At 36.6% G+C, this 13462-nt stretch overlaps 1 protein-coding gene across 1 annotated transcript; it reads right to left on the bottom strand.

Moving 5' to 3' along the window:
- Positions 1-1764: 1764 nt before the first annotated feature.
- Positions 1765-2712, bottom strand: LOC118583036 (olfactory receptor 1052). The gene has a single exon (XM_036186303.1). It carries the CDS (start codon positions 2701-2703, stop codon positions 1765-1767), a length of 939 nt encoding a protein of 312 aa, XP_036042196.1. The 5' UTR covers positions 2704-2712.
- Positions 2713-13462: the final 10750 nt, after the last annotated feature.

Genomic DNA, 13462 nt, shown 5'->3' with positions numbered 1-13462 from the left:
ATGAAAACTGGCTTTATTCACTGTGAAACACTAGTTTAATTAAATAGATGCATTTAAATATATGAGTGGTATAAAAGGTAGAATGTAGTAGATAATATAATGTATTTTAATGTACAAAATCCACTGTGATACTATTAATAGCATTTTTTAGTATGATGGGTCTTACATAAGTAGATTTTATGTAGTTACATAAGCAATTAATTCATACCAGATTGGCATGTACATACTATAATTATCAAATTATTTGAAGACTTCTGAATGTATGTGTATATTCAGAATGAGAAAGAAATTCCTAAAGATAAACAAGGGTTAAAAAGGTATCTAATTCCCTGCACCTTGCCAGGGCAGCACAATTGAGCCAACACAGCTCCGAACTGTGACCATGAGAAAGCTGTTCCCATTACCCATCTGTCTTGTGGTGACATGGGCAAGGGAGAAGTGCCCTCCCCATCAATGCCAGAAACAAATTGGAGAGCTGGCCCTATTGTCATAAGAATGGGAGAACTATCCCTTATCCCTACCAGCTGGAACACTCAGGAGAGCAGGCCTTGTACCCCACCCAGGAGAGCACAATAGAGTCAACCCTGTTAGTGCAGGTGTAAGTAAGCCAGAGCCAAAAATGTGACCATGGGAGAGCTGTCCCAACTTCTCATATTGCAGACCAACCCTACAGCTGCCCAGGCCCAGACCCAGGGTTACAACTTGGCTTGCCCCAACATCCACCCCATCTATTATCTGCTAGAGCAGGTGAAGGGACCTGACCCATAAACTCAAATCTGCAAGATCTCCACAACACAGGGTGCCAGTGGGATGTCCAGAAAGTCTTAGCGTGTGCCCAGAATTGAACTGTAGTGGAAGCCAGGGATCATATTAGTGACTCTTTGCAAGGAACACTTGCAAGTAGAGATGTATGGACAAAGGGGTACATGGTATGACTGGTTGGGTCACAATGTGCCTTCCATAAGATTTTTAATTCCTTCCCTTTTTTATTTTTCTCATTTTATATTTTTTATTTTTTTCTCCTGAATTTTGTTTTATTCAGGGGAGTGAGCAGGGGTGGAGGGCAGATACAAAGGAATGGGGAAAAAATGGGATCAAGATACATGATGTAAAAAACACATAGGATAAACAAATTTTATTTTTTTAAAAAGGCGCCTAATTGTTCCTACTATAGAGTGTTGTCATCCCACATATAAATTTCTTATTAGGATGTTAGAAATAATGCATACTGTTTATTTCTATGCTGTTATATTTGCTTGCTATTTGTTTCATGTCTAAAGAGAAAGGAGAATAGATTCGTAAATACAAGGTTAAATATGTCAAATAATATAATACCATCATTTTAATTACCCTATTAGATAGAAATGGCACCATTATTTAAAAATTAATGTATATTTAAAACACAAAATCTATGTAATAATCTATATAATAAATATAGAACTTCTCATTATTTAGAAAAGTTGCTATTTATTGCCAAAGGACATCAAGCACTATTGTATTTATTTAATTTTCAAGTTAAAACAATTTAAAATTATACTTACTAATTAATTCAAATAATAAGAATATTTTAAACGAAATACATTAATTACTTTTTAAATGAAATTACACACTGGATTATTTGACTTTCAAACTTGTTTCTTCATGTCAAAAATAAGCATTGAGAATATAATTATTAAACACAAAATCTAGAATTTACTGAGTTAATGTAAATGTTACTGAGTGAAGACTGGTGATAAATGTGACAGAAATGTTGCTACTGTGTAATTAGCAGGAGGAGAATTTCATTTCTATGGCTCTTCTTGCAGCTTCTTTCACTTCTTTGTTCCTGAGACTGTAAATCATTGGGTTTAGCATGGGAATCACCAGTGTATAGAACACAGACACCACCTTCTCTTGTTCTACTGAATACTGGGAACTTGGTTGAATGTAATTAAAGCTTAATGTGCCGTAGAATATAGTCACAGCAGTCAGGTGAGAGGCACAGGTGGAGAAGGCTTTCTTACGTCCAGAAGCTGAACGGATTCTCAGAATGGCCACAGCAATGAATAAATAGGATATGAGCACAATCAGGAGAGTGCCAATGGCAATAACACCAGAGAAGATCAAGAGCAAAAATTCATTCATGGAAGTATCAGAACATGAGAGCATCAGCAATGATGGGATGTCACAGAAGAAGTGACCCACTACATTAGGCCCACAGAAAGACAACCTACCCAAACTTATGGTATGTGTCAAAGAGTTAATAATTCCACCTATGACAGACCCAATGACCAGCATGGTACATTTCCCCTTAGACATGGCCACAGTATACAGCAAGGGGTTGACAATGGCCACATAACGGTCAAAAGCCATCACTGACAGCAAGAAGCCTTCTGTGGTAACAAGCACTCCAAAAAACAAATGTTGTACAATGCAGCCCGAGAAGGAGATGGTTTCTGTCACCACCAAGAAACTAATCAACATTTTTGGAGCAATGACTGATGAATAACAGGCATCTACAAATGAAAGACAACTGAGGAAAAAGTACATAGGTGTGTGGAGTTTGGGAGTGATTCGGATTAAGATTATCATACCCAGATTCCCTACCAAAGTAACAGCATAAATCACCAGGAATAAGGCAAAGAGCACCATCTTCAGTTCAGCACGATCAGTCAATCCCAAAAGAATGAACTCAGTAACAATTGTACAGTTCTCAGAAGCCATTCCCTTTCTTAAAACCTGAGGATGGAAAGACAAGGGTTTATTGTGTCTACAGAGGAATATGTTGTTTATTAAATTCAAACAGAGACATCCATATACTATGTAATAATAAATAAATGTGGACTTGGTTGACCAACATTTCTCTATTTGAAAATATCAGAATGGAGGTGATGTGAAAAGGAAACTGGAAAAATAGGTACGTGGTTATGGCTGAGGAGGAAAACGGAGGTAAGTACAGAAGAAGGAGGCATGAGGGTCAAAGATTATCACCCAGGTTTTCTGATAAAGCCTCAAGAAATCATATTATTTTATATTTACCTAAAATTATAAAAAATACATATAATACTGCCATTTGGACTGACAATGGGCCCCACAAGGACCATATACTAGTTCCAGGCATGAGGAAGATCCCTTTGGTTATGGTATTCCAAAAAATTCTCAAAACTATAAAGGCTGTTTGTTTTTGCCCTTATTGCCTCTAAGAGATTCGAGGTAAACCACTGTTGACGAAGACACCACATACTCGGACACAGGACTAACTGCATCTATTCTGAAAGCTTCCTTCCCCTTGGCCTAGTTTCCATAGCAGCAGAGTGTTCCATGCAAGCTGACAAAGGAGGGAAGCAATCAATAGTCTTACATAGCTATTACAACTATGATACACAACAATAACCAGCCTGGCAAAGACAGTCATAAATGTGCAGTAGTGGCACACACATGTAGTCAGTAACCATCATAAGTCTAAGCAGACTTAAGACCAAGTCAACAAGAAGGAAATAATGCTTAATACCAGAAACCTAGCCAGCTTCACCAGGCTTATGAAATCACAGATTTTATAAAATATTATACTACTGCCACTTTGCTAAATCAGAATAATCCCTTAATACATTCTAAATCTTAGTTTTGTAACCACAGATAAGTATAGCTCATCAAAAAAGCCTCTCTATGCAGCAAGTGGAGACCAACAGATTGTGAAAAATCCAAATCTAACGAATACTCTACATCAAAGTTCCCACATCTGTGCTTCAGAGAACATCACAGAAGAAGGCATGGAAAGATTATAAGAGCCAGAATACCAGAAAGTCTACTATGGTGTATAAACAAGACAAGGAACAATGGCAACATCAGTGGGCATGTTAACACAGAAAGGGGAAATTTTGAAGGGTCACATTCACCCAAAGAATCACAGGCAAGTAATGACAGATGAGAGAAGGAGAATTAATTATCCTCTCTCCAGGGAGAGGGCATCCTGAATGTTAGCCAATACAAAATGGCTAACCTTGAAACCATAGGCACAAAAACAGACACAGCAAGTTGTATTCCTACATTTGTTCTCTCTCTCTCTCTCTCTCTCTCTCTCTCTCTCTCTCTCTTTCACACACACACACACACACACACACACACACACACACACACACAGAATGTAACAATAAAAATGAGGGTATCAATTTGAGAGTGAGGAGGAACATGGAAAGTCTTAGAATAAGGAAATAGAAAGTCAGTAATGATTAATTATATCAATTAAAAATGTAAAAATAAATAACAAAGATTTCATAGTAGGTAGTTGATCTAGCTATAAACCATCTATAATGAGAAGATTTAACATATTTAGGCTCCAACTCAACTTCTTTTGATAATTTTGCCATTTCATATTTGTAATATTATGGACAATATGTACTATTTAATTCTCATAAATAAAAATCTTATGTTAAATAAAAAAGAAATACCAGGAAGTTTAATATTTTGACTGTCATTTTTTTCAGTAATACAGACATGATTTGGTTTTATAAGAAAATATACAGAAATAGTTTTCACTGTCAAAAATTTCTGTGTAACACAGACCTGGCAGTCTCTATAGGAAGATGACATGCCCAATCTGAATGTGATTAAAAGGAAGTCACACATTTAAGTCCAAAGTTTATTTGAGTCTTCAATTTGAATATAGAATGAACTATTGACAAAATATAAAGTTAGCTGTACTGATAACAGAATTAAGCTGCAAATGAATACAACCAGATAATCAGCAGAGATTATGAGTCAAGGGGACTGGCTGACATGAAAATGTTCAAAAGTACAGATTTCTTATATATTGTATTTCTCATAATAAAGGAGAAGTGAATCACCCAACTATAAGGACAGATGCCTCATCTTGTCTTGTTTCAAAGCAAAAGCTTCAGATCTCATTGATATGATATTTAGAGTAAACATAATTTACATTTATATTTGTGATTACTATTGATATATAAATGTTTGCATAAATAATGTTTTCATGTATTATACATAATTCTAATTAGGCATGCTATTTTTACATAGAAACATGAAAGTTATCATTTAAGTGTATGTAATTCTAATTAGCAATTGACTTGCAATACTTCTTATTTAGTTAAGTCTCCACAACAAATAATCAAGTTCAATTATTCAGTACTTGTTTAAATTTATTTTTATGAATTTTTGTCCCTTTATTAGAATAGAAATCGCTTTTATCTATCTACATTTGTCTCAATCATCCATATTATATTTGCAGCTGAAAGAAGGTATGTTTCTCAGAATGAAGAAGAAAATAATTGATAAAAATGTGTGGTATCTACATCAGTTTTAATAATTTAATTTGCTTAAAATATTTCAATTGTAAGAAATAGAGAATGGGTTGATATTATCCCATACCTTCTTTTGTGTTTTTGAAGGAAAGATAGAGGTCATATAATTATAAATAATGTAAAATGCATTAATTTAACAAATTACATTATCTTAATTTTCAACCTGAAACTTCTTTCAGATGAAAACTAAAGAAGTGAAAATCATCAATTTATATGTTCCTTTGATAAATTACTAAGCTGCACAATTTATTGATTTTTTTGTGTTCTCCCTTGAAAGTGCTACATAATGGTAACAAAAATAAAAGAATCATCAAGATATCATTATAATACTAAAAATTGAACTTAACAGAATACAGTATTTAAAAATTCCAAAACAACACTCAATAATTGCAAGCGTGCATATGATTAAATGGAAGAAATAAATTACAATTTTAACTAAAGTTAAATTTCTGGGTTTTAAACTAGTCCCAGACAAAGTGATGAAAAGGCCAATGTGATTGTGAACAGTCTCTACCAGGATAGGCAGCAGTCGGTATTCAAACACTTCAGAAAGTTGTATAGGTAGAGTTCTCTCTAACTCTCTGATCTGTCATTTAGAGCAGTAATGAAAGAAAGGATATTTTCTCAAAGAAATTCTTTCAAAATAGTTATAGTTCACAGGCTCATTTGAATAAATTGAGTTTCAAATATTATATGGAAATTTAATTGTGTAGTTTATTATTGAGTATCAGGTAGCTTATAAAATGTAAAAAAAGGAAGCATTTAAACATTGAGTTAATGATTTCTAATATTCTAATTAACATATGGTAGTATTGGGTAACACAAATATACTTCTATATACTATATTTAATGTGAATAATCTAAGTAAATAGAAAGAAAATTTTCTAATACAAATGTAACTTACCAAAAAAATTAATTTATAGGTTCAACTTTAAAGACACTAGACCTTTTCCCATGGTTTCTTCACCTTAATAAAAATGAATTTTAGTTAATATATGACATTTAAATTATTAAATATATCAGAGTATGTAACTGAAGGGGGTCTATAGTAAAATATTTAAAAGAAAATGTAACAGTTGATACATAACAAACACAAAAAACAAATGAATAAAATTTAACATATTTCTCTAAGAGAACAAATTAGGTAAAAGAATCAGAAATATATATATATATATATATTTCTGTCAATGTCTGGTGAGACCTTGCAGCTTATTCAGCATGTGTAGTTGCAGATGAAACCTTAAGAAATAGTATCCTCAAGGGACTTCATGATTTCTGATGATTCAAATATTCCCCAATGGGTATAATTAACTACAAGTAAAGAACAAAGCATATAGCATTTTGAATTCAGTAAAATTTTACAAAAAAACAGAGTGTCTTAAGCATAAGGACCCAGAGGCTGGATGCCCCAGAAAACTAAGATAGAACCAAACACAAGAAGATAAATAAAAGATATCGCCGGGCGGTGGTGGCGCATGCCTTTAATCCCAGCACTCGGGAGGCAGAGGCGGGCCTGGTATACCGAGCAAGATCCAGGAAAGGCACAAAGCTACACAGAGAAACCCTGTCTCAAAAAAAAAAAAAAAAAGATATCAATATAATGATGCCAAACGATATTCTGTTATACTCATTGATTTTTGCTTAGCCCAATTGTCATCAGAGAGGCTTCATCTTGAAACTATTGGAAACAGATGCAGAAACCCACAGCAAAACATTAGGCTGAGCTCAGGAAATTCTGCTCAAGAGAGGGAGGAAGGATTGTAGAAGCCAGAGGGGTCAAGAACATCACAAGAAAACCCACACTATCAACTAACCTGGGCTTATAGGAGCTCACAGAGAATAAATTTACAACCAGCAAGCCTTCATGGGACTGACCTAAGCAATCTGAATATATCTGACAGTTGTGTAGCTTGGTCCTCTGTGGGACTCCTAACAGTGGGAACAGAAGCTGTCTTTGACTCTTTGGCTGACTTTTGGAATCATATTCCTCCTACTGGGTCACCTTGCTCAGCCTTAATACATGGAGAGGTACTTAGACTCACTGCAACTTGATATGCCGTGTTTTGTTGATATCCATGGGATTCCTTTCCTTTTCTGAATAGAAAAGAAGGAGTAGATGGGGGCCCAGGGAAAAGAGAAGGTGGCGGGGAGGGACTGGGGTGAGAGGAGGGAAGGTAAACTGAGGTTAGAATGTAAAATAAATTAATTAATTTTAAAAATGTTACAGAAACAGTAATTGAAAACAATTGAGTAATGAGGAAGTGTCACCTCAATGACACAAAGTGAGATGTTACTAGAATAAATATGACTGATATTTCTATACATATGTACAAGGCAAGGCACATGACAAATGTTCTTACCTTAAACTTTCTTTGGAAGCAACAGACATTTTTTTTTCTGTCTCTGCATCTGTCTCTGTCTCTGTCTCTCTCTTTCTGTCTCTGTGACTGTCTGTATCTCTCTCTCTCTCTCTCTCTCTCTCTCTCTCTCTCTCTCTCTCTTTCACCACACACACACACACACACACCACAGAAATATGCATAAAAATTTCCAATGACTGAAGGTGGTGAAATATTTATAAATCCAGAAGTTTTGGATGACTACAAAGAAAGAGTATTTTCTGAACCCAATGGGGAAGTTGTATATATGAAACCATGAGAACTGTGATATTATGCATAAGCATGTTGCAACCTTAAACCAAAGCAAACCTTATCAAAAAGAAGGGACTTGGGTGTGAAGTCCCACCTACAGCTAAGGATGTATTATCAAATAATAACTGCTATGAGAGTGATAGCCAGTAGTCCTTAGTAGGCTGGCCATGCTGTAGTGGAAGGCCACAATGCAAATTGTGTGTGTATGTGTGTGGGGGGGGGTATTTGGCTAGCACATATTGGTGGGTTTTTTTTTTAAAGAAGACACTTATTTGGTCAGTTGAAAAGGTACAATGGATCTGGAGGGAGTTGTTGACAGGAGCAAATTTGGTCCAGACAAATCCTCAAAGAATTAATGTAGCTATTGGTGAAGAGAAACCAGAGAAATATCAATAAAATAAATTCATGGTACACATTAAGTTCTTACAAAAGCAAAAGAATCTAATCCCTAAATAAGTAGATGGGAATTTTTTTTAAACCTTTAGAAGAAAAATTTAAAAATGCTAAAAAGAAAAAAATAAATATTATGAAGTTTGAATTATAAGCCTTTAAAACATGTATACAAGTGAATATATATATATACAACAATTAATGAAAAAAGAAAGGAAAGGTATATGAGAGGGTTTGGAGGGAGGAGAAGAAAGGGAGAGATGATGTAGTTGTATTATTTCTCATAAATAAAATTTAAAAAAGAATCAATTAAGCATGAAGTTGGTTGGTTGAAAAGTAAAACAAGATTGACAAACCCTTAGGCGAACTAACCAAACAAGAAAGTCCATGTTAACAACAGCAATGATGAAAAGAAGGATATTGTAGAGATATAATGAAATTCAGAAAAAAAATTTGAAAATGCTTTAAATCCAGTTTCTCTGTAGCTGAATTTTTTTGTGTCTCACCCAGTCTGCAGCCACTCAGACCCAAGTAAACACACAGAAGCTTATATTAATTAAAACTGTTTGGCCATTATCTCAGGTTAGCTACTGACTAATATTACCTAAGTAAACAAGAAGAGCACTGTAAGCAACTTCCAAAAATCTAGAATGACAGAGACAGACTGGCTATCTGGACAGTTACTCAAAGTTCTTTTGCAACATTGGGGCATCTATTTTTAGTCCATAGGCCTAGAATCTTTCCGTCACTTCTCTCTGTGTCCTGTGGATTGCAGTTTCTTTCATGAAGCAGGAACCGGAAGGACCTTCTTGTCTTGCAAAGTTTAGTGGTCACCTTTCTATGGGTCCTGTAGGTCTAATTGATACAACATTTTGTCATTCAGTCCAGACAAGAACAGTTTCTTGCCCAAATGGCTATTTTTGATCAAAGATAAACTCCATGTGGAGTGTCTTAGACACCCATCTTTCTCTTTGAAGTAAATCAGTACTGCCAGGGGCAGACATGTCCCACTGTCCATAAAGTCTAAGTTTTTAAAACATTTTAAACACCGTATTTTTTGTAGGTCTTTCAAGTGTTTGAAGACTACCTACCTGACTGAATTACATCTATGTATACCTAGAAAACTTAACATGACTATACATTTGACTATCATAGAAGACTAATTATCAATTTGTATTTTAATTATCCATTACTACTTAAATGAGCTGCACAAACAATACCTTAAACAAGAGTAGAAATATTCATACAGTATAGCAAAATTAACTTTAAATTTGTGTCAATGAACTAAAATCTATACCAATGTAAAACATTTTAAACAAGTTGCTCTTTAAAAGTAGGTTCAACAATTCACCCTTTTAACTTATCATAGTCATTTCCTTATGGAAACAACACCTGTATGTAGTGGATAGCCATCCCAGCATTGGTCTGGAATTTCCAACCCCCATTGAGGCTTTGGAAATGGTCACGCCCACAAGGCAGGGCAGAGGAGGAAGGGGAAGACCAAGGATCGGGAAGAGGTCTCTGACTTGGTTCCCGGACTCGGGACGCTGGAGGTAGACCGAGCAGAGTTCTCCAGAGAACATGGCTGGACTGCACTATACCCTTGCCTATACCCTTGCCAGACCCTGTAACCTACCCCTTCATTTGTAAGTACCCCACAAAATAAACCTCCCTTTTAACTACGTGGAGTGGCCTTAATAATTTCACCAATACCTGTATCCTGAGTCAGGCAGATAGCATTTTTTTCTTTTGCAATTTAAGCTGAGACCCTACTTTCTTATACAGCCTTAGTGGTATTTTTATACTGACATTATAGACTCCTAACATTTACCTAACTACCCCTGGGAATGTAGTTTGAGTACACAAATTTCCTCTTTCTGATATATTAACCTATTTCAGCTCTTAGTTGACCTCCTTCTTTACCCTTCCCTTTTTGGGTTGTACAAGAAAGCCTGACAGTCACTCCCTGAGGAAAACTCTTGTCCGCCTTTTTGACCATGTAAGAATTCAAGCCTGGTGACCTTGCTTTGGCTAGAGCACTGCTATTGCATGGGTATAGAGCTGTAAACCTCTGAGGAGGATTTTCATTGGAGAACTAGATAGAAGAATGAGATGGAAGATGAGGAAGAGCCAGATAGGGAAAGAATGAGATGAGAAAGACCAAGATGGAGCAGAACTGAGATGAGAGAATTGAGATAGAACATAGAAGGAAGAGCAGATAAATGTAGAGAGAAATCAGGCAAGAAAGGAGCTAGGCATGAGAACACTACTGAATCTATTTAGACAGAATTTTATCCTAGAGGATAAAGTAGATGGACAAAAGAGCTTGGTGTACTTAGGTTCTCTTCCTGAAAATAATTCTCGCTGTTTGTAGCTTCTCTTCTGGGCCCCTGGGAAGAATACTATTAAGGCTTGTCCTTTAATAATATTTGAGAGTGTAAGGTGTCCCACCATAGGTACTGGGCTTCCAAAAGCCCGCTCATGCACCAGGGTCAGATCCTGATCCCACTGCCAGGGGCCCCTTAAACAAGTAAAGCTGAACAACTTGCCTATGCAGAGGGCCTATTTCTAATAAGTCTGGCTTTATGTTACTAAGTCTTTTTTCCCTTTCAACTTTTAATAATTTTTGTTCTATATGCTTAGTGTTTTGATTATTATGTGCCAAGGTGAATTTCTTTTCTAGTCCAATCTATTTGGTGTCTGTATGTATCTTGTTTCTTCTAAGATTTTCTTGCAAATATTTCCTGAGTCATTAACTTGTAATTCTTCTCCTTCCTGCATTCCCATTATTCTTAGCTTAGGTTCTTTCCTTGTCCCAGATTTTCTGGGTGTTTTGGGCCTGGATTCTTTTTCTTTTTAGATTTAACATTTTCTTTTACCAAGGTATGCATTTCTTCTATCATATCTTCAATGTCTGAGATTTTCTCTTCCATCTCTTGTTGGTGAGGCATGCCTCTGAGATTCCTAGTTGAGTTTCTAAATTTTTCATTTCCAGTTTTTCCTCAGCTTTGGCTTTCTGCCTGTAAGATATGCTAGTAAAATGGTGACACAAAGCTTTTGGGAGTAAGCAACCAATATCTGATTTGACTTAAGGCATACTTTCCAAGATGGAACCCTTACTGGACACTGCTTGGATGACTAAGAATCTGAGACTAGATAGCCCAGGGACCTCAGGGAAAATCAAATACCATTGTTCTGTTGAACTAACTTACCAATACAATGACCCTTCACAACATTCTACTAGTACTCGTTGATCTTTGCCTTGCTCAACCGTCATCAAAGGCACATTCCCCTATAGTAGATTAAAACAAAATACAGAGACTCACAACCAGACATTTTGCCAAGAATTAGGAACCTTGGAACATTCATCACTCAACAGTATGTCTCTATCGAATCCCTTGCTTCAGGGCTCAGGCAAGTACGCTGAAGCAGAGGCAGAAAGAGTGTAAGACCCACATGGGATGAAATATACCAAGAAAACAAAGGCCTCTCAATCAACATGAGCAAAGCTCACATGAACTCACAGAGACTGAGAGAGTAAGCACATGGCCTGCCCAGGTCTACAACAGGTCCTCTGCATATATATTATGGCTTCTAGTTTAGTGGGGCAGAGTTCATTTTTTTCTTTTTATTTATTCTGTGTGTCTTTCACATCATGTATCTTGATCCCATTCATTTCTCTGTCCCTTCACATCTGCCCTCTGCCCCTGGATTCCCCCCCCAATAAGACAAAATTTAAGGAAAAATTAAAAATCTCATCATGGAAGCTGCAGTGTGACACAGTGAGTCACATAGTAAATATTTTGTCCATATATCTTTACTTGTAAGTGTTCATTGCAAAGAGTCATTGATCTGGTTGGACACCTCTGTTTTCTACTACACTATTGATGCTGGGTCCTCAATAGGACTTTTCCTGGATATCCTGTTGTGGCCCTATGAACTGGCACCACCTCTTGCTCACTGCTGTAAAGAGGGAAATTAGCTGGGGCAGTGCTAGAGAGCTCACCACCAGGGGAGGACTGTCTGGCAGACCAACACTTCAGCTGTCCAGGCCCATATTCCAGATTATGTCTTGGCTCACCCCAATAGTCACCCCGTCCATGATCTGCTGGAGCACATGAAGGGACCTGATCCACAGACTCAAAGCTGCAGGATCTCCACAACATAGTTAAATGTTTTTAGGGGGTTCTTGAGAGTACAAATGATTGGGTCTCTGATCCTTGTGACTTTTCTTGGGCTCTTTTTCTCCTTTTTGTTTGCTTTGTCCAACACTAATATGACGTTTTTGTTTTATCTTCTATTTTATTTTGTTATATTTTAATATTATTCCTTAGGAGCCAGTTATTTTCTGATGAGAGACAGAAAAGTGGTAGGTCTAGATGGAAAGGCAAGTTGGGAGGAAATGGAAAGAATAGAGGGAGGGAAACCGGAATCAGTATATAGTATGCAAGAAAAGAGTCAATGTATAATAGCATGAAGAAAATGGAAATAAATTTTCACCAAAAACTGGCAAAACTTTAGACGCTTTATGAAAATGAATAACTCTACATTAAAAAGCTTTTTACCTGAATGCAGCACCTTAGACTGGTTTTGTATGTATGTATGTATGTATGTATGTATGTATGTATGTATGTATATGCACCATGTGTGTGCCTGGTACCCTGAAGCTAGAAGAGGGTATCAGTTTCCTGGAACTGGAGTGACAGATGGCTGTGAGCCTCCATGTGGGTGTTAGGAATCAAACCTGGGTCTTCTGGAAGGGCAGCTTGTACAACAAGTGATTTTTTGACCACTGGGCCATCTCTCTAGCACCATACTTACTGTTAGTAAGATCTCTTATTATAAGACTATGTTAAAAAAGGGCTGGAGAGATGGCTCAGCAGTTAAAAACACTTGTTGTGCAAACGTGAAGATCTGAGTTCAAAGTGCAGAATCCATGTATGACACAAGGCATGACCCCATATGCTGGTAACCTTAGTGCTGGGGTGTGGGGGAGAGGAAGCACGGAGTCAGACCAACCCAGGAACTTCTGGCCAAGCAGCACAGCTGAAATGGAGAGCTTCAGTTTGCCACCCTTTCTCAGAGGAATTGGGTGGGGGAGTTGTGTAATATTTCCCTCTGAAA

The sequence above is a fragment of the Onychomys torridus genome, chromosome 4 (assembly GCF_903995425.1).
Source record: "Onychomys torridus chromosome 4, mOncTor1.1, whole genome shotgun sequence".
Taxonomy (NCBI): domain Eukaryota; kingdom Metazoa; phylum Chordata; class Mammalia; order Rodentia; family Cricetidae; genus Onychomys; species Onychomys torridus.
This window is presented reverse-complemented; position numbering and strand designations above follow the sequence as displayed.